Source organism: Buteo buteo, chromosome 24 (genome assembly GCF_964188355.1).
Source record: "Buteo buteo chromosome 24, bButBut1.hap1.1, whole genome shotgun sequence".
Classification (NCBI taxonomy): Eukaryota; Metazoa; Chordata; class Aves; order Accipitriformes; family Accipitridae; genus Buteo; species Buteo buteo.
The window spans coordinates 10,415,712-10,436,091 of NC_134194.1; the positions used below are offsets into that span (position 1 = coordinate 10,415,712).

Consider the following 20,380-nt stretch of genomic DNA (forward strand, 5'->3'; position numbering starts at 1 on the left):
GGAAGGGGCTGCATCCTGGAGCCAGGGCAGAGCCAAATCCCCTGGGAGAGGCCGGCCTGGCTGAATGGGGGGTACCTTGGGGCCAGACCCCCTTGTATGACAGTGAGGTGGGGCCCCACGGGTGGCACATGTTCCCGCCAAGATGGTGGCCCCGTTTCTGTGACATTTCCCAGCAGAAGACACCGCGCTCCCCCGCCGGAGCTGTGGTGGCTGCATGGTGCCGGGCAGGGTGCCGGCGGGACCCTCTTCTCCTGGGGTTGTGCCCGTGGGGTGCCAGGGGGACCCCTTGGGCATCACCTGGCCCAGGTCTGCAGCAGCGGCTCGGGGCAGAGCGGGGTGCGGGGCGGGTGCCGTGCCGGGGGGAGAGTGTCTCCCGGGGGATGGGGATGCCGTGCCGGGGCGGGGGGGGGGTGTGCAAGCCAGGGGGGTGCCGCGCCGGGGGCTGCTGCGTTCGGGGATGAGCGCGGACCCCCAGCGCCGGCCCGGGGCGGGGGGATGCAGAGGGGAGATGCAGACGGCGGGGCGGCGGGGGGGGGGGGGGGGTGTGCGGTGCCGGTGGCGCGGAGCGGGGCGGGGGGCGGCGGCGGCGGCGGGGGCGCGCCCAGCTGTTGCGCCGTCCCTTCCGCGGGCGGGTCCGCGCTCGCCGCCCCGCATTGGCGGCGCCCGGGCGGAGCGGAGCGGCGCGGCGGCGGGCGGCAGCAGCGGCGGGGCCGGGCCGGTGGCGGTGGCGGGGCCGGTGGCGCCATGGCCCGCTGAGGGCGCCGCGGAGCGCGGCCCGCCCTGCTCCCTTCGCCCCGCGCCGCGCAGCCCTCCGCGGGGCGCGCCATGGGTGCGCGGCCGCGCCGCCGCCGGGCCCCCGCCGCCGCCGCCGCCGTCGTCGCCGCCGCCGCCGCCGCGCCGGGGCCGCTCGGTGCCCTGCTCGCCGCTGCCCTCCTCGCCGCCGCCGGTGAGTCACCGCGCGCCCCCCGGGGGTACCGGGCTCCGGGCGGTGGGGTTGGGGGGGGGGGGGGGCGTTGCGCGGCGGGGACCCGGCACCGGGCGCTGGGCAAGGTCACCCGTGGAGCGGCGGCGGGCGGGCGTCCTGCGGAGAGGCGGGTGCCCTGCCGAGGACGGGGCGCGGAGGGGGCCGGAGGCCGTTCGCTGCGCGGGGTGCCCGGCCGGCCGTGGGGTACCGGGGGGGTCCGCGGGGTGCCCTCCCGGGCAGAGGGCGTGCTCCCTGCCCCACGACAGACACTGCCGCCCCCCCCCGCCCCGCCGCCCCATGCCCACGCATGGCCGCACACGCGTGCCCAGCCGGCACTCCCCCGGACTCTGCCCGCACTGGGGGGGGAGGCTGGCGCTCGCCGCCTCGCCGGCACGGCTCCGCTCCCCCGGGGCCCTGCCAGCCCCGGACACGGGTGTTCCACAGCGGACCTGCCCCACGCACGGCATCCCTGTCCCGCGCCCAGCATCCCTGCCCCCGGCACGGGATCCCTGCCGTCCCCATCACCTGGCCGGGACACGGGGGACCGTGGTGACGGGATAGCCTGGAGGGGTGCTCTCACGCCGCGGGGGTGCGCGTGGGTGGTCGTGGCGTGGGGGGTACGCGAGGCTTGCATCGGTGTTGCTGCAGACGCGGACGGTCCGGAGCTCGGCTACCCCCGGCTCTGCCCCCCCCGCCCCCCGCAGGACCCGGCGGGTGGGGGAGCGGGCTGAGCCGGACCCCCGGGGCTGAGCGGCACCAGCTGCCGGGTCGGGGGGCCGGGGGGTGCGGGGGGTGCCCGGGGCTGGCGGCCGCTGGCAGGTGTCACGGCAGCCTGGAAGTGGCGGCTGCAGACAAAGGACCAGGCTGGGGGCGGGGAGCTGCTCGGACGTGCGCTCGGCGGGGGGTCTGGGAGGGGGGACCCCCTCTTCGCCCGGGGGTCCCGGCCCACCCACCCTCCTGCCGCCACCGGAGACGTCCCCTAGCCTGGCCTCGGGTGCACCGGGTGGGCACAGCGGGCACACAGGGGGGCTGCAGCCCCCGGGCTCCCTGCACACGTCCTTCTTGGCCGGACACGCCAGGCACCCCGTGCCCAGTGCTCCCAGCATGGCCCCGTCTGCAGGGGGACGCTGCAGAGCCAGGGCGGTGGGGTGGGCACCCCTTGGGTGCAGGGGACCCCATATGGAGAGTGCTGCGGGTACCGAAACCCGGCTAGGCGTGGAGCACTGCTGTCCCCATGGCACCCGTGGGGCTGTGGTGATAGACAGAGGCGGGGGGCAGCAGGATGAGGGGGTCCCCCAGGCCATGCCACGCTGGCTCTGGGGTGGGAGGTGTAGGGGGGGCCCAGCGGTGCCAGCACCGGCTCGGGGCAGCACGGTACGGGAGCTCGTCCCCACCACTCGCTTGGCAGGCAGCTCACAGCCGGCCGCGGCGCGACTGAGCCCAGCCACCTGCGTGGCTGCCGCTCAGCACAGACGTGGCGGTGCTGGGCCTCTGCGCACCGGCTGCTGCTCCTGCCTGGCATGGCATGGCATGGCATGGCACGGCATGGTACAGCATGGCATGGCAGGGCACCCCTTCCCCAGGGCCACCGAGGCACAGGTTGGGGACAGGAGAACCCAGGCATCCAGGCAAAGGGACCCTGCTTGCAGCCATGGAGCAGCATCCCTGACGTGGGCTGCCTGCTCTGCTGCTGGTGCCCGCAGGGGAAGGGCGAGAGCAGCAGCGAGGGCTGGGGCTCACCCACGGGCAGCAGTGTGGGGTGAGCACCTGAGGTGCAGGGGCTGCCCCCCTTGACTGCTGTGCTGGTGGGTGGACAAGGGCACAGGGGCAGGGTCTTTCCCCAGAGCTACCCCTGGCCCAGCGCTGCCGTGGGCCCTTCCCCTTGGCATCTGTGGCAGCTGGTGCCAGGCCCTAGTGCATCTCCTGCCCCCAGGCTGGCCCTTGCCCCAGCAAGTGTGACCCGCACCGGCTCCTGCCCCAGCTCCTCTGGTCAGGGCCACAGGCACTGCTCTCACCGTCCATAAGCCACATGGTGCCACTGGCTTCACGGGGCTTCTGAGGACCCTCGGGCTCCAGCAGGCAGCCCCCGACCACTGCACCCCGCAACCTGGTGCCCCATAGCCTGGCATCCCAGATAGCTGCATCCCATCGGCGTCCCGCAACCTGTGCCTGGCTGAGCACCGGTGCCTCGGCGGGGCCGGCAGGAGGGCAGGGCGGCAGGCAGGGCTGGCGTGCGCCGGGCGGCCGGGAAGCTGCTGTGCCGGCTGTCAGCACGAGTGCGCGGCAGACGCAGCCCGCCCAGGGCTGTTTGTTCTGGCTCGGTGCCACGCGGGGCTGGCACTACATCAAACCGTGCAGAGCCTGGCAGGTGCTTGCGGGAGGGGACCGGGGTGCTGGCGGTGCCGCCAGGGGCTGGGCACCCCCGGAACCACCGTGGGCACCTCACAGCCGTGAGCGCAGCTGAGTGCGGGTCCCACCTGGGTGGCCGGCGGCACCCGGCACCACCCTGGGACTGGTGCTGATGCCCGAGGGATGATGGCACGGGGACCAGGCGCCATGCACGTTCTGCCGTGTCCTAGTGTGCACCCAGGGGTGCAGCCTCAGTGCCAGCACCGCTCTGGCTGTCAGCACCATCGCTGCTGCACGCGTCGCGTGTCTGCCTGCGGGTCGGCTGGGGTGAGCTGGTTCCAGACTGGGCACACTGGGATCCCATCCTCATCCGGTCAGGCCCAGTGGCCCAGTATCCCTTGGCCCTGCCACCTTGCCCGCTCTTTGGGTGCTGCTCACGGGTGGGTATCAGGCAGATCACAGCTCGCCCTGGCCCCCCTAAACCTGCCCTGCATAGGGCTCCTGCCCGCAGGGTGGGGGTCTCAGGTCCCAGCCCACTCTAGCCAGACGTTGCTGCCAGAGTGTTGTGGGGTGCCGGGGCTGCCATCACCACCGTGTGCCACCTGTGGGTGGGAGGGAGAGAGGCCACGGGGCTGGACCCTGGCACCTGGGACCATTGAGTGGCCGGAGGGGCCTTCCCGGCCCCCAGCCGTCTCCCCTCCCCGCTCCGGCAGGGATGCGGGGCTGAGGGTGACCTTGACGCTCCTCCCAGCGGGGCCAGGGCTCGGTGGGAGCGTTTGCTTTTCACTGTCAGTTAAAGGAGAGCCAGAAAAGCCGCTCAGCTCCCCAGGCTCAGGACCCTAACGACAGCCCCGGCACGTGGGGCTGGGCCGGTCCTGTCCCCCCCACACCATCCCAGTGGCATGCTGGGCTGGGGGATCCCCTTGTCCACCACCAAGCTGGGGCCCTCTCCCCACGCAGTGCTGCTGACGGGTCTGGCACAGCTTGGCACGGGTCCTCTGGGCACACTGGGTCTGGGGGGGCTGTGGGGCTCAGCAGGCACCCGGGGCTGGCGGGGAACAGGGGTCTGTGTGTGCCATGGGGCTGAGAGGGGACCAGTTCATGGGTGCCCAGGGAAGGGTGCCCAGCAGTGGGTGCCAGGGCTGCTAGCCCCCAGGCAGGCAGAGGTGGTCCCTGGGGAGGGGCTGCCACCCCTGGCTGCCTTTGCGGGCACTGTTGTCCCCAGACCCTGGGCACGGGGCAGCGTGGGCCACACTCAGGCACGGCTGGGGCCGTGCAGACCCCTTGGCGGGCACTGGGGTGGGGTGAGGGCGCAGCCCGCTGGGAGTCCTGCCCACCCTGGCACATGCTAATTGCATGTAATGGGGAGAGCGTTATCAGCTCAAATCCGTAATTAGGCAGCTCCATTGTCATGCAAACCCGCCTGACTAATTCATTCATAACAAGCGCTCGCTTAATCAGCGCCCAGACGCTGCCACGCGCTCGCTGGGAGACAGGCACCCTCCGGCCCCCGCCGCCCCAACCCAGCCTCTCCCGTGGCTGTGGGGCTGGCGCACGTGGGGCACACGCCTGGGGGGCTAGGACAGTGGCCAGCTCGTGGGGACGCAGTGGGAAATTGGGGATGTGGTCCTGGGGCAGGCGGGGGCACCCTCGGGGGCACTGTGCCCGTTGGAGCACAAAGGACACGTCGTCACTCTCTACCCATCATCGCATCGTCCCCTGCGCTTGCCACGCGCCAGACTGGCCAGGAGCCGGGCTGTGCTGCCCGGTGTTGGCATCCGACCCTGCTGGCTCCCTGCCCAGCTGGGGCTGGCACTGGCACCCGCCTGGTGTCACCGTTGGGGCTGTGTGGGGTGGGAAGGTGGGTGCAGGGGGAGCATTTGCTGATGCCCAGATGCTCCAGGTGAGCGTTGGAGCAGCCGCAGGCAGCTGGGCAGTGCTGGGCGATGCCGTGGCCCCTCACTGGGGGTCTCCCGGGGGCAGCACTGGCTCATTGTGGCTCAGAGCCAGCCTCTCCCGGCAGGATGGTGCCCAGCTCAAAGCCTCAGACAAGCTTTTTGATGGCGGTGAGTCGTGCCAGACAGCCTCCTCTGCGCCCTGCGGAGAGCAAAGTGCCAGCAGCGAGGACCCCTGTGTGCGGGGCAGCAGGCAGGGCTGGCACCCCCAGGCTCCCCTGGGCACAGCTGGGCATCCTCTGCCCTCCCCCTGACACCCACCCTTCCCTCAATTAGGCCAGCGCAATCAGCAGCAATTATTGCTTTAATTACCTGCTGCTGGGGAGCAGGCTGGGTGCCGGCAAAGTGCGAGGAAATCTTTCATGTTAATGGTGTGCCAGGCCTGGCGCGGGTGCGATGGATGGGGCGCCAGCTGGGATTGAATCTGCTGGCTGCAAGGCCCATGGGGATTCGGGGAGGTCTCCAGACGGGGGACAGGTGCTGGCGTTGAGGTCCCCACCCTGCCGCAGGGACCCCCAGGGTGGCAGGCATCAGGCAGGGGTGCAGGCAGGGGATGAAGGCAGAGGGAGGCTGGGGCAGGGCTGCCAGGGACGGCTCGGCGCCCCGCTGGGGACGGTCGATGCACGGGTCCCGGCTGGGCAGCAGTGTTGGGGCCAACCCATGCCGTCAGAGCGTTCTCCCGCCGCAGGCAGCTGCCTGCTCCCTCCCGGGGGCAGCTGTGCCGAGCGGGCGCACACCGGCGTGCCGGTGCCGGGGCTGGCACTGCCGCAGCCGCCGGCGGGCAGCCTCTCCTCGCCAAGAACACGCTGACCTTCCCGGCGTCTCCCCGCAGCAGGCACCAAGGAGCTCGGTGTGCTGCTTTCCGTGCCGATGGTGAGCGTGGCACCGGCGCTGGGGGCAGGATCAGCCCCTTGAGCACCAGACGGACCAGGCTGGGGGGGGCACCTGCTGGCACCTAGTGGGTCCTGGCAGTGCCCCCCCCACACTGGGCAATGCAGTGTCCTGCAATCTCTCCCTGCCCAGTAACACCACTACACGTGGTGCTGTGTACCACACCGTGCCCAGGTGCTACGGTGAGAGGCTGTGTGGCCACCCGGGGTGGCAGGAGCTGGGGGGCACAGGGAGCAGGGGGGCTTTATGCATGGGGAGGGGGCCAGGAGTGGCTGGGGGTCCTGCAATGCTAGGCTGAGGGCAGGTGCTGGGAGCCCATAGCAGGGTGGCCCCATCCCCTCTGCACCCCAGGGTGGGTGCCACAGCCCTGCTCTCCAACCTGGCCCCCAGCACCCTGCCCCTTCATCAGGCCTGCCGACACACTTGTGAACCCACGTGGGCGGGGGATAATTGATAATAAAGCCCTGCTTAATGCACTGGCTTTACCGGCTGTGATTTATCGGCACTGTAGCAAACCATGCTCCCAGTTACCCCTTCGGCTGCTGAGAGAGCGGCCGGCCAGGGCTGTGCCCTCTGCCACGGCGAGGGGGGTCCTTGGGGTGAGTGGGACCCAGCTCCCCGCCATCCCCCTGGTCCCCGTCCCCCATGCCCTCCGAAGTTGCCCGATTCCCTTTGCCAAGGTGACATAAGCATCTCGCCTGTTTCCATGGCAACGCAGCGGCAGGTGAGCGGCGAGGCCGATGCGGTGCGGGAGCCGGCACGGCGTCGCGTGGGGGGCCGCTGCCCACGGGGTACCCACGCTGCACCCGTGCCTACGGGCTGGGGGTGCCCACGCTGTGTGGGGTGTCCGTGGCGTGCGGGGGGCCCACGGCGCATGCGGGTGTCTGCAGGGGGAGGGTGCCCGTGGTGCGTGGGGTGCCCACAGGGTATGGAGCACCCACGGTGTGGGAGATACCCGTGGTGGTTGGGATAGCCACGCTGCGTGGGGTGCCCATGGTGCATTGGACGGCCACAGGGTGCGTGGGGTGCCCGCAGTGCATTGGGTGCCCATTGTGCATGCAGTGCCCAGAGTGCATGGGGTACCCGTCATGCATGGGGTGCCCGTGGTACACAGGGCACCCACACCACAGCCCCTTCACCCTCTCACCGGGGCTCTAGGCCAGCTCCAGCCTCCCAGCCATGCCGCATGGCTCCATCCATGACCGCACCACAGCGCACAGCTCCGCCGGTGCCCAGCGTGGTACCAAGTGGCAGGATGGCTTTCCACCTGCGGGCTCTGCAGGGTGCCTGGCAGCCCCCCGGCTCTGCTGCTTGCTGCATGTCCCCAGCTTTGTTTGCTGCCTGTGGTCCTACCCTGCCCGCAAGGCACCCGGTACCCCAGTTGGGTGGGTAGCTGGAGGGGCTCTGTGCCCATCCTGCCTCCCTCACCCATCGGTGCTGGCCCTGGACTTGCCGCACCCCTCTGCTTGGCCATGATGTATGGATGCACAGCTGAGCGCCCGCCGCACTCATTTCACATGTGATTAAAAGGCTGGTCCCCACAGCACCGCTCCCCCGTTCACCCAGTGTGCCCGCTGCAGCTGCCCGCATGGAAGGCAGTGGTGGTGCTGTGCAGTGGCAGACCTGGCATTTAATAAATAAACAGGGTTGCCTTTCGGCACAACGCGGAGCCCCACGTGCCGGCATCAGCAGTGCAGCGTGGGCACCCAGGGGTGCCCGAGGAGGAGGCACAGCAGTGTGAGCCGCGGGTGCTGCGGCGAGCCGTGCCGCAGCCGGCACCGGGGACGTCACCGTACGGGGACCGCAGCGCCTGTCCGCGCCGTGACCCCCCGGGCCAGCCCCGGGGCTGCGGCTGGGGGGGTCGTTAAACCAGTGAAATATGAAACGCCTGTATATCCCCTACAGGGGTTTTAATTAAATTAATTGCCAGCGACATTGTAAAAGTGCTGATGGGGTAATAACCAGCGCGTTATGGTGGCCGTTTATCTTCACCGCGTAAATTAGCTTCTGCACCTTGCCCGTCCCGGCGGGCACCGCGGCGGGCTCGCTCGATGCCCGCTCCCTGGCTCGGAAGGGCCTGATCCAGCTGGGGGGAGCAGCGGGGCCCAGAGCCCCCCCGGGGGAACTCAGCCAGGCCCTGAGGGACCCCCGTGTCCCCATCGCACAGGTGGTTGTGCCAAGCGGGAGCAGGCCAGGGTGGGCACCATGGGCCACGGGGTCCCGCGGGCTTGTGGGGAGCGGCGGGGGTTGCCAAAAGAAGGCACTTAATTACTGCGCATTCCATCCCATTTAATTGCTTATTAAATCCTAACCAGCCAATTAGCAGCAGCAATTACAGCTTCATTCAGTGACACAATCGCTATTTTATCGTTTGTTAATCAAATGCTTATTTAGGGCCCTGGTTTATTAACTCTTTCTGCAGCAGGCACCGGCAGGTTGCGGGGAGTGGGGGCACCCAGCCGTGTCCAGACTGGGGGACGTGGGCACTGCGGGACTGTGCCACGTGCCGTGTCCCCAGCGCTGCTGTCCCCCCAGGGACCCTGCCCTGGTCACACTCACAGCCCCCAAGCAAAGCTGGGGGATGCCCGGCCCCCCAGAGGACATGTGTGTAGCCCTGAGCCATCCTTGCCACCCTGGGGTCACTGGGGACAGCTAGCCCCCGTGTGCCATGCCTGTGCCCACTCCCAGGTGGGTGCCAGCGGCACAGGACAGGGCACACCGCTCTGCCACCCTGCCATGTCCCCCAGGGCTTGGGGCGCACAGCCCACCACTCGTCCTGCATCCCTGTGCCACGCCGGGGCGCGGTGAGGCAGGATGCGGCCCCCGGCCGGCACCTCACAGCGTGCTGGGGAGGGAGGGTGGCGGGCGCCCTGGGAGGCGTGAGCAATGGCCCTTGTTGGTCACACTACATTTCCTTTTCATTAGCGCTAAGTGTGGACATGAGGGATCGGCGCGGGTTCAGCGGGCGCAGCCACCGCGCGGCTGCTCTCCCTGATGGATGGCGGGGCCGGGAGGGGGCTGCCGCATTGCTGGCGGAGGGGGATGGCAGCGGGGCACGGGGCCACTGGCACAGGGCCACACCGGGACGGGTGATTGCCCAGCCCAGGCACGCTGGAGGTGGCCGAGCCCCATCTCCCCACAGGTGCTCAGCAAAGTGTGACCGTGGCCAATCCGGTGTCCGGCGCGTCCCCGGACCTGCTGCCGCACTTCCAGCTGGAGCCGGAGGACGTCTACATCGTGAAGAACAAGGCGGTGAGCCTGGCGTGCCGTGCCGCCCCTGCCACCCAGATCTACTTCAAGTGCAACGGCGAGTGGGTGCACCAGGGCGACCATGTCACAGAGCACAGCACCGACCGTGGCACCGGTGAGTGCCGGCGGGAGGGACGGTGCCGGCTCCGGTGACAGGGAACCACGTGCGCTGCTGTCCGGGTGGGGGTCGCACGGGGCAGGGGCCGCGGGGACCGTTCCCGGCGTGCCGGTGCTGACTTGCTGCCCGCCGGTGGCAGGGCTGCCGGTGATGGAGGTGCGCATTGAGGTCACCCGCCAGCAAGTGGAGAAGATCTTTGGGCTGGAGGAGTACTGGTGTCAGTGCGTGGCCTGGAGCTCCTCCGGCACCACCAAGAGCCAGAAAGCTTTCGTGCGCATCGCCTGTGAGTGTCTGTGGGTGCCCGGATGGGGTGTGGGGTGCTGGCCCCGGCACCCCCCCTCACCCCTGCGCCTTCCCCAGATCTGCGCAAGAACTTCGAGCAGGAGCCGACGGCCAGGGAGGTCTCCATCGAGCAGGGCATCGTGCTGCCATGCCGCCCTCCCGAGGGCATCCCCCCCGCCGAGGTGAGCCCCCGTGGTCTGGCAGAGCAGGATGCGGCCGAGAGTGCCCCGTGCCCGCAGGGACGCTGTTCCACGCTCCTTGAGGGGGCGGCTCGGCCAGGCACACGGTGACATCCCCGTGCCCCACAGGTGGAGTGGCTGCGCAACGAGGAGCTGGTGGACCCGGCGCTGGACGCCAACGTCTACGTGACACCAGAGCACAGCCTGGTGCTGCGGCAGGCCCGCCTGGCCGACACCGCCAACTACACCTGCGTGGCCAAAAACATCGTGGCCCGTCGCCGCAGCGCTTCGGCCGCCATCACCGTCTACGGTACCGCCCCGCCGCGCCTGTCGCCACCACGCTGCCCCGGTGTCACCCTCCCCGTCCTGTCCCTCCCCACGTCCCCTGTCCCGGCGGGGCACTGATGGGTCCCTCTCCACCCAGTGAACGGCGGCTGGTCGACGTGGACGCAGTGGTCGGGCTGCAGCACCAGCTGTGGACGGGGCTGGCAGAAGCGGAGCCGGACATGCACCAACCCCACGCCCCTCAACGGGGGGGCTTTCTGTGAGGGCCAAAACGTGCAGAAAACCGCCTGCACCACCCTCTGCCCAGGTACCCACCCTGCCTGGGACACTGCTGCCACCTCCGCCGTGCCGCTGCTGCGCTCCCCGCTGCACCCGTCGCAGTCCCTCTCCACCCGGGTGCCTCGTCCTCCCACCCCTCCCTGTGTGTCCGTCTCTGCCGGCCCCCGGGCAGGGGAGGGGGATGGCAGCGGGACGCTGACCACCGGCTGTGCCCGCAGTGGACGGCGCCTGGTCGGAGTGGAGCAAGTGGTCGGTGTGCGGGGCCGAGTGCACCCACTGGCGGAGCCGGGAGTGCTCGGAGCCAGCGCCACGCAACGGGGGCCGGGATTGCCACGGCCCCGAGCTGGACACCCGCAACTGCACCTCCGAGCTCTGCAGCCACGGTGAGCGTGGCGGGGATGGCGGGGTTGTCCGCTGGGATAGGGGACTGGGGGTGCCCGTGGGTGCTGACGCCCTGCCCCGCGCAGCTGCCCCCGGCGCAGAGGACGTGGCGCTGTACGTGGGGCTGGTGGCCGTGGCCGTGTGCCTGGTGCTGTTGCTGCTGGTGGGGGTGCTGGTGTACTGCCGCAAGAAGGGGGGCCTGGACGCTGATGTGGCCGACTCCTCCATCCTCACCGCCGGCTTTCAGCCCGTCAGCATCAAGCCCAGCAAGGCCGGTGAGCGAGGGCTGCGGGGACGGGGCTGTGCACCTGCGCTGGCCCATGGTGTCCCTTGGTACCTGGGGATGGCCGTGCACCCGGGGCGGCTCTGGGCAGGGGCTGTCTGCCCCAGGGCATCCCTGGCCCTGGGTGGGGGCTCTGTACCCCATGGGGTCCCTGGGCAGGGGCTGTTTGCCCCATGAGGTCCTTGGTCTTGAGTAGGGGCTCTGTGCCCTATGGGATCCCTGACCTAGGGACAGGGATGCTATATCTTAAAGAGTCCCTGGCTGTGGGGTCAGTGCTTTGTGCCACATAGGGTCCCTGGTCCCTATAGGGCCTGTGCCCTGGGTTGGTGCTGCGTGCTCTGGGGACCCAATGGGTGGCCGTGCCCTGAGGGTCTGTGCCATGGGGCAGGGACTCGATGCTCCTTGGACCCCCAGGGGTGGCTGTGCCCCCACGGGGTCCTTACCATGGGGCAAAGGCTGTGTGCCCCATGCCCTCCAGGGCCAGCTGTGCCACTGTGTTGCCGGTGGGCATCCCCCTGTTCCTGCCGTGCCCCGGCGCCACGGTCCCCTGCTCTGTGCTGCAGACAACCCCAGCCTGCTCACCATCCAGCCCGACCTCAGCACCGCCACCATGACCTACCAGGGCTCGCTCTGCCCACGCCAGGATGGCCCTGCCAAGCTCCAGCTGCCCAACGGGCACCTGCTGAGCCCGCTGGGTGCTGGCCGGCACACGCTGCACCACAGCTCGCCTGCCGCCGAGGGCGCCGACTTCGTGGCCCGGCTCTCCACCCAGAGCTACTTTCGTTCCCTGCCCCGCGGCACGACCAACATGGCCTACGGCACCTTCAACTTCTTGGGGGGGCGGCTCATGATCCCCAACACAGGTATGGCAGGGTGGGCGTGGGGTGCCGGAGCATCACCCATTGCGGGGGGGTCCCTATGGGGCTCACCCCCCCTGCCTGCACCCCCCCACCACCCAGGGATCAGCCTGCTCATCCCACCCGATGCCATCCCACGGGGGAAGATCTATGAGGTCTACCTGACCCTGCACAAGCAGGAGGAGGTGAGGTAGGTGCTGGGGCTGCCGGGGCACGGGGCTACTGGGGGGGGGGAGGCCATCCCTGCTCAGCTGCCCCTGTCACTGCCCCAGGCTGCCCCTCGCCGGCTGCCAGACACTCCTGAGCCCCATCGTCAGCTGCGGCCCCCCCGGGGTCCTCCTCACCCGCCCCGCCATCCTGGCCATGGGTCATTGCGTGGAGGCCAGCGCCGAGAACTGGAGCATCCGGCTGAAGAAGCAGTCGTGCGAGGGCACGTGGGAGGTGAGCGTCTGCGGGGGCGAGGGGGTCGGGGTCGGGGGGGGGGGATGCCCATGCCTGGGGTGCATCTCTGCCTGGGTGCCGCAGGATGTGCTGCAGCTGGGCACCGAGCCGTGCACGGAGCTGTACTACTGCCAGCTGGAAGCGCAGGCTTGCTACATCTTCACGGAGCAGCTGGGACGCTTCGCCCTGGTCGGGGAGTCCCTCAGCATGGCGGCCTCCAAGCGCCTCAAGCTGGTCCTGTTCGCGCCGGCCGCCTGCCCCTCGCTCGAGTACAACATCCGTGTCTACTGCCTCAGCGACACGCAGGATGTCCTCAAGGTACCGGGGGTCCCCATGCAATGTCCCCATCCCGGCTTGGAGCGAGGGCTGTGCAGGTAGGGCTGCGCTCCCGGGACGTAGCATCTCCTGCCCAACCGCTGCCTGTGCCGGCAGGAGGTGATCCAGCTGGAGAAGCAGCTGGGGGGGCAGCTGATCGGAGCCCCCCGGGTCCTGCACTTCAAGGACAGCTACCACAACCTGCGCCTCTCCATCCATGACATGCCCAGCTCCCTCTGGAAGAGCAAGCTCCTCGCCAGCTACCAGGTGAGAAGCCTGTCCAGCGGGTGGGGACAGGGATGGGGGGGCTGTCCCTGCCACTCTGACCCCCCCCCAATCACCCCACCACAGGAGATCCCCTTCTACCACATCTGGAGCGGGCTGCAGCCCTTCCTGCACTGCACCTTCACCCTGGAGCGCCTGAGCCCCAGCACCTGCGAGCTGGCCTGCAAGATCTGGGTCTGGCAGGTGGAGGGCGACGGGCAGAGCTTCACCGTCAACTTCAACATCTCCAAGGTGAGAGCAGGGCTGGGGGGGGCTTCTGGGGGTGACCCTGGGATGGGCTTACATCCTCCCTTCCCCACTCCCGTGCTCTCCCCTAGGACACGAGGTTTTCGGACTGGCTGGTCCCCGACAGCGAGGTGGGCGCCCCGGCCCTGGTGGGCCCCAGTGCCTTCAAGATCCCCTTCCTCATCCGCCAGAAGATCATCAGCAGCCTGGACCCGCCAGGCACCCGGGGAGCCGACTGGAGGACGCTGGCCCAGAAGCTCAACCTCGACAGGTGGTCCAGGATGGGGACGGCACTGGGGATGGGGATGGGGTGGCATGGTGGATGGGGATGGGGTGGCTTCTGGCCTCATCCTGCACCTATGGACGGATGCTGGCATGCTGTGGGCCACCGGGAGTGGGATGGTGCCCAAGGTGAGGTCAGCACAGGGGTGGTCCTGGGGGGTGAAGCCATCCCTGTGCCCTGACGTGGTCCCTCTGTCTCTCCCCCAGCCATCTCAGCTTCTTTGCCTCAAAGCCCAGCCCCACAGCCATGATCCTCAACCTGTGGGAAGCGCGGCACTTCCCCAACGGCAACCTCTCGCAGCTGGCCGCCGCCGTGGCCGAGGTGGGCAAGCAGGACGGTGCCCTCTTTGCCGTCTCCGAGGCCGAGTGCTGAGCACCGCAGGGGGGACCCCAGCCCCACTCCTGAGGAATCACCGCCATGGGGCGGGGGGGGCCCCGGCCGGCCCCTGGGCCCCCGCTGCCCCACAGCCCACGGGGGGAGGGCTGCCTGGGCTACCTGGCCCCCTTGCGAGAGAGGGACGCCCGTGCCCCACGGCAGCCGGGCCCCCCACAGCACTGCGGCAGCAGGGCTCAGCCCGGCCCCGGGGGTCCCACAGCCCCGTGGCGGGGGGCCGGGGGGCACTGGGTGTGCGTCGTGCGTGCGGTGCCGTCGTGCTGTCTGCGTGTGGGGCCGGGCGGCCCCGGGCCCCGTGCCGTGTTGTGTAAAGACCGTTTTTTTAATTCTGTATTAAGTGCATTCAAGTATTTACACTTGGCCTTATGTACATAGCGGTGCCGCGGGCGGGGGGTCTGCCGGACGTGAATGTAAATAAATTCGATATATATTGCTACGTGGGGCTGTGCCCGGCCATGCGCTGCCCCCCCACCCCCGTGTGTCCCCTCAGGAGTCGGAGGTGCGGAGCAAAGCCCTTTATTGGGGTGACGGTGGTGGCAGTGGTGGCCGTCCTCAGGGCTCGGCCCCGCGGCAGGCCACAGCCGCCACGAGCGCAGCCCCTTTCCCCGAGCCGTCCTCTGACTGCAGGAAGGTGACGGTGCAGTTGGGTGCCAGGTCCCGCAGCATCTGCTGGAGGTGCTGGGAGAAGCTGGGGAGGACAGGAGGGGAGGGTGAGGGCTGGTGCCCCCCTCCCCGCCTGGACCCCTGCTGTAGGGCAAGGGTCCCCGGTGGGCACCTGCCACCCTGGCCCCACTCACCGCGGGTGCATCTTGTACAAAGTGCCGTCCACTCCCACTGTGACAGCCAGCTGGGCCAAGCCGCGGTTCTCCCGCATCTTCTCCACCACGGCGGCCAGGCCGGCGGCACAGAGCTGGGCTGCCCGCAGCGACACGGTCTGGCACACCTTCTGCACCAGCAGGCTGTCCTCGAAGCTGGCCTGGAGCTCCAGGTCCTGCAGGATGGCCCGTACCTGCCGCAGGGCCAGCCCGTCGCTGCCCCAGACCAGGGACACTGTTAGCGCCACCGTCCCCATCACCGTCCCCACCCCATGGGCTGGAGCTGGCATCACCCTGTCTGTGCCCCATCAATGTATCACAGCCCCCTTCTTAGGGCTCTGGCTTCACACCTCCCACCGTGGGCTAAGGGAACCCACTGGAGCCCAGCACTCACATCTCGATGGTGGAGAGGAACTTGGTCTGGAAGATGTCCCTGGTCTGGAGCTTGGGGCAGGGCTTGCCACGGAACAGGAGCTGTTTCTCCACCAGTGCCAGCAGGATGTGGCGCACAATCTCACCCAGGTACATGCCGCTGATGAGCTTCTCGAACCTGCCCCAGGCACAGCCTTAGCTGGGCACAGCTGCCCCCACCCGGCGCCCTCCCTGCCCCGGGGCCCTTGCCCACCTCTGCTTGCCCGCATTGATTGTTTTCTCATCCACCAGCCGGTCAAAGTCAGTGAAGAAGTAGTCCAGGCAGCCGTTGTCCCCAAAGGCCCCCCATTCCATGTTGATGCACATGCGGCCCTGCTCCCCCTCCACGGTGCCGACATTCCGCATCTCCTCCATGTAGCAGGCATTGGTTCCAGTCCCTGTGGGCCCCGTACTGGTGTCACCCCCACCACAGCCCTGGCAGAGCTGCCTGGCACCCCGTGGCCATGCCACATGGGCTGGGATGGTAGTGAGGGAATGGGAGACCCCTGGGTGCAGAGGTGCTCCTCACCCACGATGAGGCCGATTTCACATTTGGGGTCATCATAGCCACAGGACATCATGGTTCCCACCGTGTCATTGACCACAGCCACCACCTTCAGCCCTAAGTGCTGCCAAACCGGAGATGGGGACACATGCAGCTTAGTGGCACCCAGCCGGCTCCTGGCGCTGGCGCCGCCTGGGCGCAGGGTGGTACTCCAGGGACAGGCGACGGACCCCCAACCTTTCCCTACCTGTTTGCGCTGGGCAGCCTCCCGCAGCAGCTGGACCACGTCCTGCCCCACACAGCCCGAGGCGCTGAAGCCTTTGGTCCAGCTCAGCAGCACTGCCTGGAAGAGAAGCAGGAGCAGGGGCCAGGCGGCTGCCTCACACCCTGGGGCCCTCCCCACTCCCCTGGGGCCAGAGCCACCCCCTCACCTTATCCAGGCCCAGCTGCTGGCAGGGGAAGGAGAAGGTGAAGCCGAGCGGCAAGACCTGCTCCATCAGGTCCTGCTTCAGCTGAAAGTCCATGATGCACTCCATGATGTGGTTGAAGAGCTGCAGAAAGCGGCCATGGTCAGCAGGGGCCAGGCTGGGGCAATGCCGCAGGCGCTCTCCCAGCCCCATACCAGGCCTGTGGGCAGCAAGGGGAGGGGGAGACAATTCCTACCCCTTTGGCCCCATCCCTTGGCCACGGGTCCTTGGACTCACCGCCTCGCCAGTGCCCTGCGTGACAGCGGTCGGGATGACGTAGATCTCACTGGCCATGCGGATGCCGTCCTGCGCCACGCGTACCACCAGCACCCGGAAATTGGTTCCCCCCAGGTCCAATGCCAGGAATTCGCCTCGCTCTGTGGGGACCCAGCATGGGGCATCAGCGGGAGTCACAGCCTCCCCAGCAGCCCTATTTCCCAGGCCCCCGGCCCTCACCGGTGCCATCGGGCGTGCCACGGACGTAGGTGGGCAGCATGCGGACGGAGGCATTGGCATGGCTCTCCAAGCCCAGCCCCAGCTCCATCTCCCGCCTCATCAGCGCCTGGACACGCTCCAGGTCAGCGCGGCTGAGCCGCAATGGGGCCAGCAGTTGGTCCACTTCGCGGCACTGGGCTGCCAGGCGCAAAGCCACTGCTGTCACCACGGCCGCCCCCTGCCCGGTCCCATCCACCGAGGGCAGGAGTGTGGCCACGCACTCGGGGGCCAGCAGCCCTGTCACGCTCTGCAGGATCTCCCCAAACCTGCCAGAGAAAGAAGATAGTGAGGGCTGGGTGTGAGGCATTCCTCTGGGGTGGGACGACACCGGGAGCCCCATGTCCCTCCTCACCTGGTGTAGCCCCAGTACAATTCGCCATCCACCCCCACGTTGACCGCCAGCCGCTCCAGCTCCCGGCTCTGGCACATGTGGCTGAGGATGGCAGCCAGCCCGGCAGCACAGAGCGCGGCGGCGCGGCTCACCACCGCCCGGCAGATCTGCTGCACCCGGCAGCAATCCTGCTCGCTCGGCTGCAGCCCCAGAGCCTCCAGAACCCTCCTTGCCTTGGCCATGCCTTCCTCGTTCCTGCAAGGGAGAGCACAGCGCCGGCTTAGGGGGCCACCGGCTCGCAGCCGCGGGCACCCCCCTGTCACCCCCCCCATCCTCCCACCCGTGGCAGCTCCTGGTCCCCACTCACTCGATGATCTCCAGGACCTGCTGGGTCTTGAGCACATCCTTAGTCCTCAGGATGGCAACACTTCCCCCAGTAAAGAGTACTTTCTCAGCAACCAGGGCGGTTAGCACATGCCGGACGATCTCCCCCAGGTACAGGCTGCCCACCAGCTTCTCAAACCTGCATGAAACCCGAGCTGGAGTCAGTTGTCCCTCCCTGGTACCCCTTGGCCCTTTGAGAGCACCCAGGAGCATCACAGGGGGCCATGTGCTCCTGATGGTGGGGCCTAACATGCTCAGGGATGGACGGGGAGTCCCAGGGACCCTGCCCTCTCTGGGGGGGTGGGTGCACCTCTTCTCCCCAGGGTTGGAGGATTCCTGGTCCACATGCTGGTCGTAGGGAGTCAGGATGTCACTCAGGGTGCCATCGTCCCCAAAGCAGCCCCACTCGGTGTTGACACACATCTGCCCACTGATCTCCTCCGCCATCTCCACCAGCTGTGCCTCGGCCATGAAGCAGCTGTTGGTGCCCGTGCCTGCACAGAGTGATGGGGGTGAGCACTGGCACAGCCCCCCCCACCCCCGCACCCTCCCCAGGCACACGGGGTGCCCGCTGCTCACCCACGATCAAGGCGACCTCACAGGGTTCCCCCCTCATGCTGCAGGTCATCATGGTGCCCACAGTGTCGTTCATCAGGGCAACGACATCCACGTGGTGGAGCTGGCCAGGGGCAAAGCGTGAGCATCATCAGCTGCTCCACGGGGCAGCCCCCAACCAGACACCCCCACCTCACAGCCCCCCACCTCCTGCTTCTTGATGGCCGACTGCAGCAACTGCACAACATCCTTCCCCTCCACGTCACTGCAGCTGAAGCCCTTGGACCAGGAGATGAGTTCAGCCTGTGGAGAGCATGTGGCCAAGTTATAGGCCTCAGGCACCGGGCTGGCTCCACTCCCCACCACTGATGTGCAGGGGAGGAGGCGGCTGCAGCCCCAGGACCGGGCTGTCCCATTCACCTTGTCCAGCTGCGTCTGTCTGCAGCTGAAGGGGAAGACGAAGCCCAAGGGGAGGCGATGCTGGGGGCTGCTGATGCCAGCCAGGAATTGCCGCACGCATTGCGCAATGAAGTCAAAGAGCTGCAAAGGCATGGTCGGGGGTGACCAGCTGCTCCCCATTACCCAGCACCCAGGCTGCAGGAGGCAGCCCAGAGCCCCAGCACTGGCCCAGAGCCCTGCTGAGCCTCCGTGGTGCTGGGCAGCCCAGCACCAGCCACCCTCTGCTACTGGACTCCTCATACCGCTTCCCCCTTGCCCTGTATGATGTCTCCTGGCATGTCGAAGATCTTGTATGTCACTTGTGGGCTCTGGTTCCCATCGCCCAGGAGGGTCACCCGCAGGGTCCGGACGTGGCTCTGGCACAGCTCTACCACCAGTATGTCGCCCTTCTCTACAGGGGAGCAGAGGCAGTGTCAGGCAGAGACCTGCCCTGTGGCAGATCCCCCAAAATCTGCTCCTTACCCTGTCCCAGGGACAGTCACTCACCCACTGGGGAGGCTCCTGAGAGCCTGAGACCACTGCAGAGGCCAAGGGAATCAGCTCCTGGCCTCTGCCCCTGCGCTGAGGACTGGCAGAGGCAGCGCAAGGGCAGCTTATGGACCCAGTAACTGACTGGAGACCAGTGCACCCTTCCCCAGCACCCCCGAGGCCACATCCAGCAAGGCATGCGGGGCTGCAGGTAGCAGAGCAGCACGTGCCCAGGCTGGGCTGCCTTACCGGTGCCATCGGGCGTGGAGCAGATGTAGGTGGGCAGCATCCGCACGTTGGCCTGTGCGTGCGTCTGGCGGCTCAGCCCCTTGCGCATGGCCTGGAGCATGCGGCTCTTCACCGCCTGCAGTGTCTCCAGCGGGATGGTGAGCGCCAGCAGGGCTCGTTGTACCTGGGGACGGCTCGTTAGGGCAGGTCTGAAAGGCAGGGAATGCCTCTCGCTGGGCGCGGGGCAGGGACGGGCCTTACCGGTGCACAGGTGGGACCATCGTTCTGGTGACGGCTCACTGGGGACCTGCGTGGAGGGAGGCGGCGCGTCACCCGCTGAGCCCCGGCCCGCAGGAGGACAGGACACGCGCCTGCCCACGCCCAAGCACACGAGTGGGGCTGGGGGGGCCCGTCCCAGGCTCTGCCTCCCACCTCCCCTCTGCATCCCTGCTCCACGGGGCCGCGGTGTCAACAACATCGGCGCTTTGCAGCGTCCTTCCACTGCAATCGCGACCCAGCAGCCGGGGGTAGAGGGGGCAGCTGTGCCCCACGATGGCGATGGTGCCGGGGCTGTCCTCGGGGGCCGGGGGAGAAGGGGGCTGCCCCTGCCTCGCCCTGCCCGGGTCTCCCCTCCACCTGCAAGAGGCCGGAGGCTGGTCTCTCCCCTGCCCGGGGAGGTACAACACCCGGGGCGGGGGGGACTGGGGGAGCCTGCTCAGCCCCATCCCCGGCCCCGACCGCGGCCTCCCTGCGCCTTGACTTTCGCTCGGCCGCCGCCGGGCCGGAGCCCCTCACCGGTTCAGGGCCGGGCGGCGCCGCTCCTCCGGGGCCAGACCCCGTCGGGGGAGGCTGTCCGAGCCGGGGGCGGCGGGGCTCTGTTCTCGGGAGGCCCTCGCCGCCCTGCCGTTCCGGCCGGACTGGGAGCCACGGCGCTGGGGGCTGGCCATGGCTGCGGGGCCGGTGGCGGAGAGGGCGTCCGGTGGAGGCGCGGGGCGACCGTTGCCAACGCCGCCGCCGTTGCCCTAGCAACAGAAGCAGCGCCCGCGGGCGCCCCGCCACGCCATTGGCCGGCCCGCCGCGCCGCTGGCCCAGCCGTGGCCAATGGGCGGCCCCGCGCGCACCGCCTCGGGGCACCGCCCGCGGGAGGGGCCGCGGTCCCCGAGCCGGGCAGCACCGCCCTCGCTCCCTATTGGCGCTTTTGAATTTGAGGCCGCATTTTAATGAGCGCCGTGTCAGCTCGTCCCATTA

General features: G+C 68.9%; 2 protein-coding genes across 2 annotated transcripts; one reads left to right on the plus strand and one right to left on the minus strand.

Moving 5' to 3' along the window:
• Positions 1-699: 699 nt before the first annotated feature.
• UNC5A (unc-5 netrin receptor A) lies at positions 700-14,438 on the plus strand. Its single transcript, XM_075056542.1, has 16 exons — positions 700-946; positions 9,302-9,523; positions 9,666-9,809; positions 9,887-9,990; positions 10,117-10,297; positions 10,412-10,579; positions 10,770-10,934; positions 11,019-11,207; positions 11,779-12,078; positions 12,175-12,262; positions 12,345-12,513; positions 12,598-12,831; positions 12,946-13,095; positions 13,180-13,344; positions 13,431-13,609; positions 13,828-14,438. Exons 1-16 carry the CDS (start codon positions 826-828, stop codon positions 13,991-13,993), a joined length of 2,745 nt encoding a protein of 914 aa, XP_074912643.1. The 5' UTR covers positions 700-825; the 3' UTR covers positions 13,994-14,438.
• A 128-nt stretch (positions 14,439-14,566) lies between these two features.
• On the minus strand, positions 14,567-18,736 carry HK3 (hexokinase 3). Its single transcript, XM_075057100.1, has 16 exons — positions 18,679-18,736; positions 18,398-18,517; positions 18,185-18,280; positions 18,002-18,101; positions 17,733-17,916; positions 17,406-17,561; positions 17,060-17,293; positions 16,669-16,973; positions 16,450-16,589; positions 16,177-16,296; positions 15,993-16,088; positions 15,770-15,869; positions 15,455-15,638; positions 15,224-15,379; positions 14,812-15,045; positions 14,567-14,702 (listed from the first exon to the last, which is right to left on the minus strand). The coding sequence occupies exons 1-16, from the start codon at positions 18,712-18,714 to the stop codon at positions 14,567-14,569; spliced, it is 2,397 nt and encodes a 798-aa protein (XP_074913201.1). The 5' UTR covers positions 18,715-18,736.
• Between the last annotated feature and the right edge of the window lie 1,644 nt (positions 18,737-20,380).

What these genes read in the sequence shown, in the direction of transcription:
- HK3 (XM_075057100.1), bottom strand. Translation starts at nt 18,714, where the DNA reads ATGCCAGGAGACATCATACAGGGCAAGGGGGAAGCG. An exon ending in CAGGTCCTGGAGATCATCGA is followed by an intron (nt 17,294 to 17,405) that starts GTGAGTGGGGAC and finishes TCTCCCTTGCAG; the next exon opens with GAACGAGGAAGGCATGGCCA. An exon ending in TTGTACTGGGGCTACACCAG is followed by an intron (nt 16,974 to 17,059) that starts GTGAGGAGGGAC and finishes TTTCTCTGGCAG; the next exon opens with GTTTGGGGAGATCCTGCAGA.
- UNC5A (XM_075056542.1), top strand. Translation starts at nt 826, where the DNA reads ATGGGTGCGCGGCCGCGCCGCCGCCGGGCCCCCGCCGCCGCCGCCGCC. An exon ending in CAGCACCGACCGTGGCACCG is followed by an intron (nt 9,524 to 9,665) that starts GTGAGTGCCGGC and finishes CGCCGGTGGCAG; the next exon opens with GGCTGCCGGTGATGGAGGTG. An exon ending in AGGGCATCCCCCCCGCCGAG is followed by an intron (nt 9,991 to 10,116) that starts GTGAGCCCCCGT and finishes CGTGCCCCACAG; the next exon opens with GTGGAGTGGCTGCGCAACGA.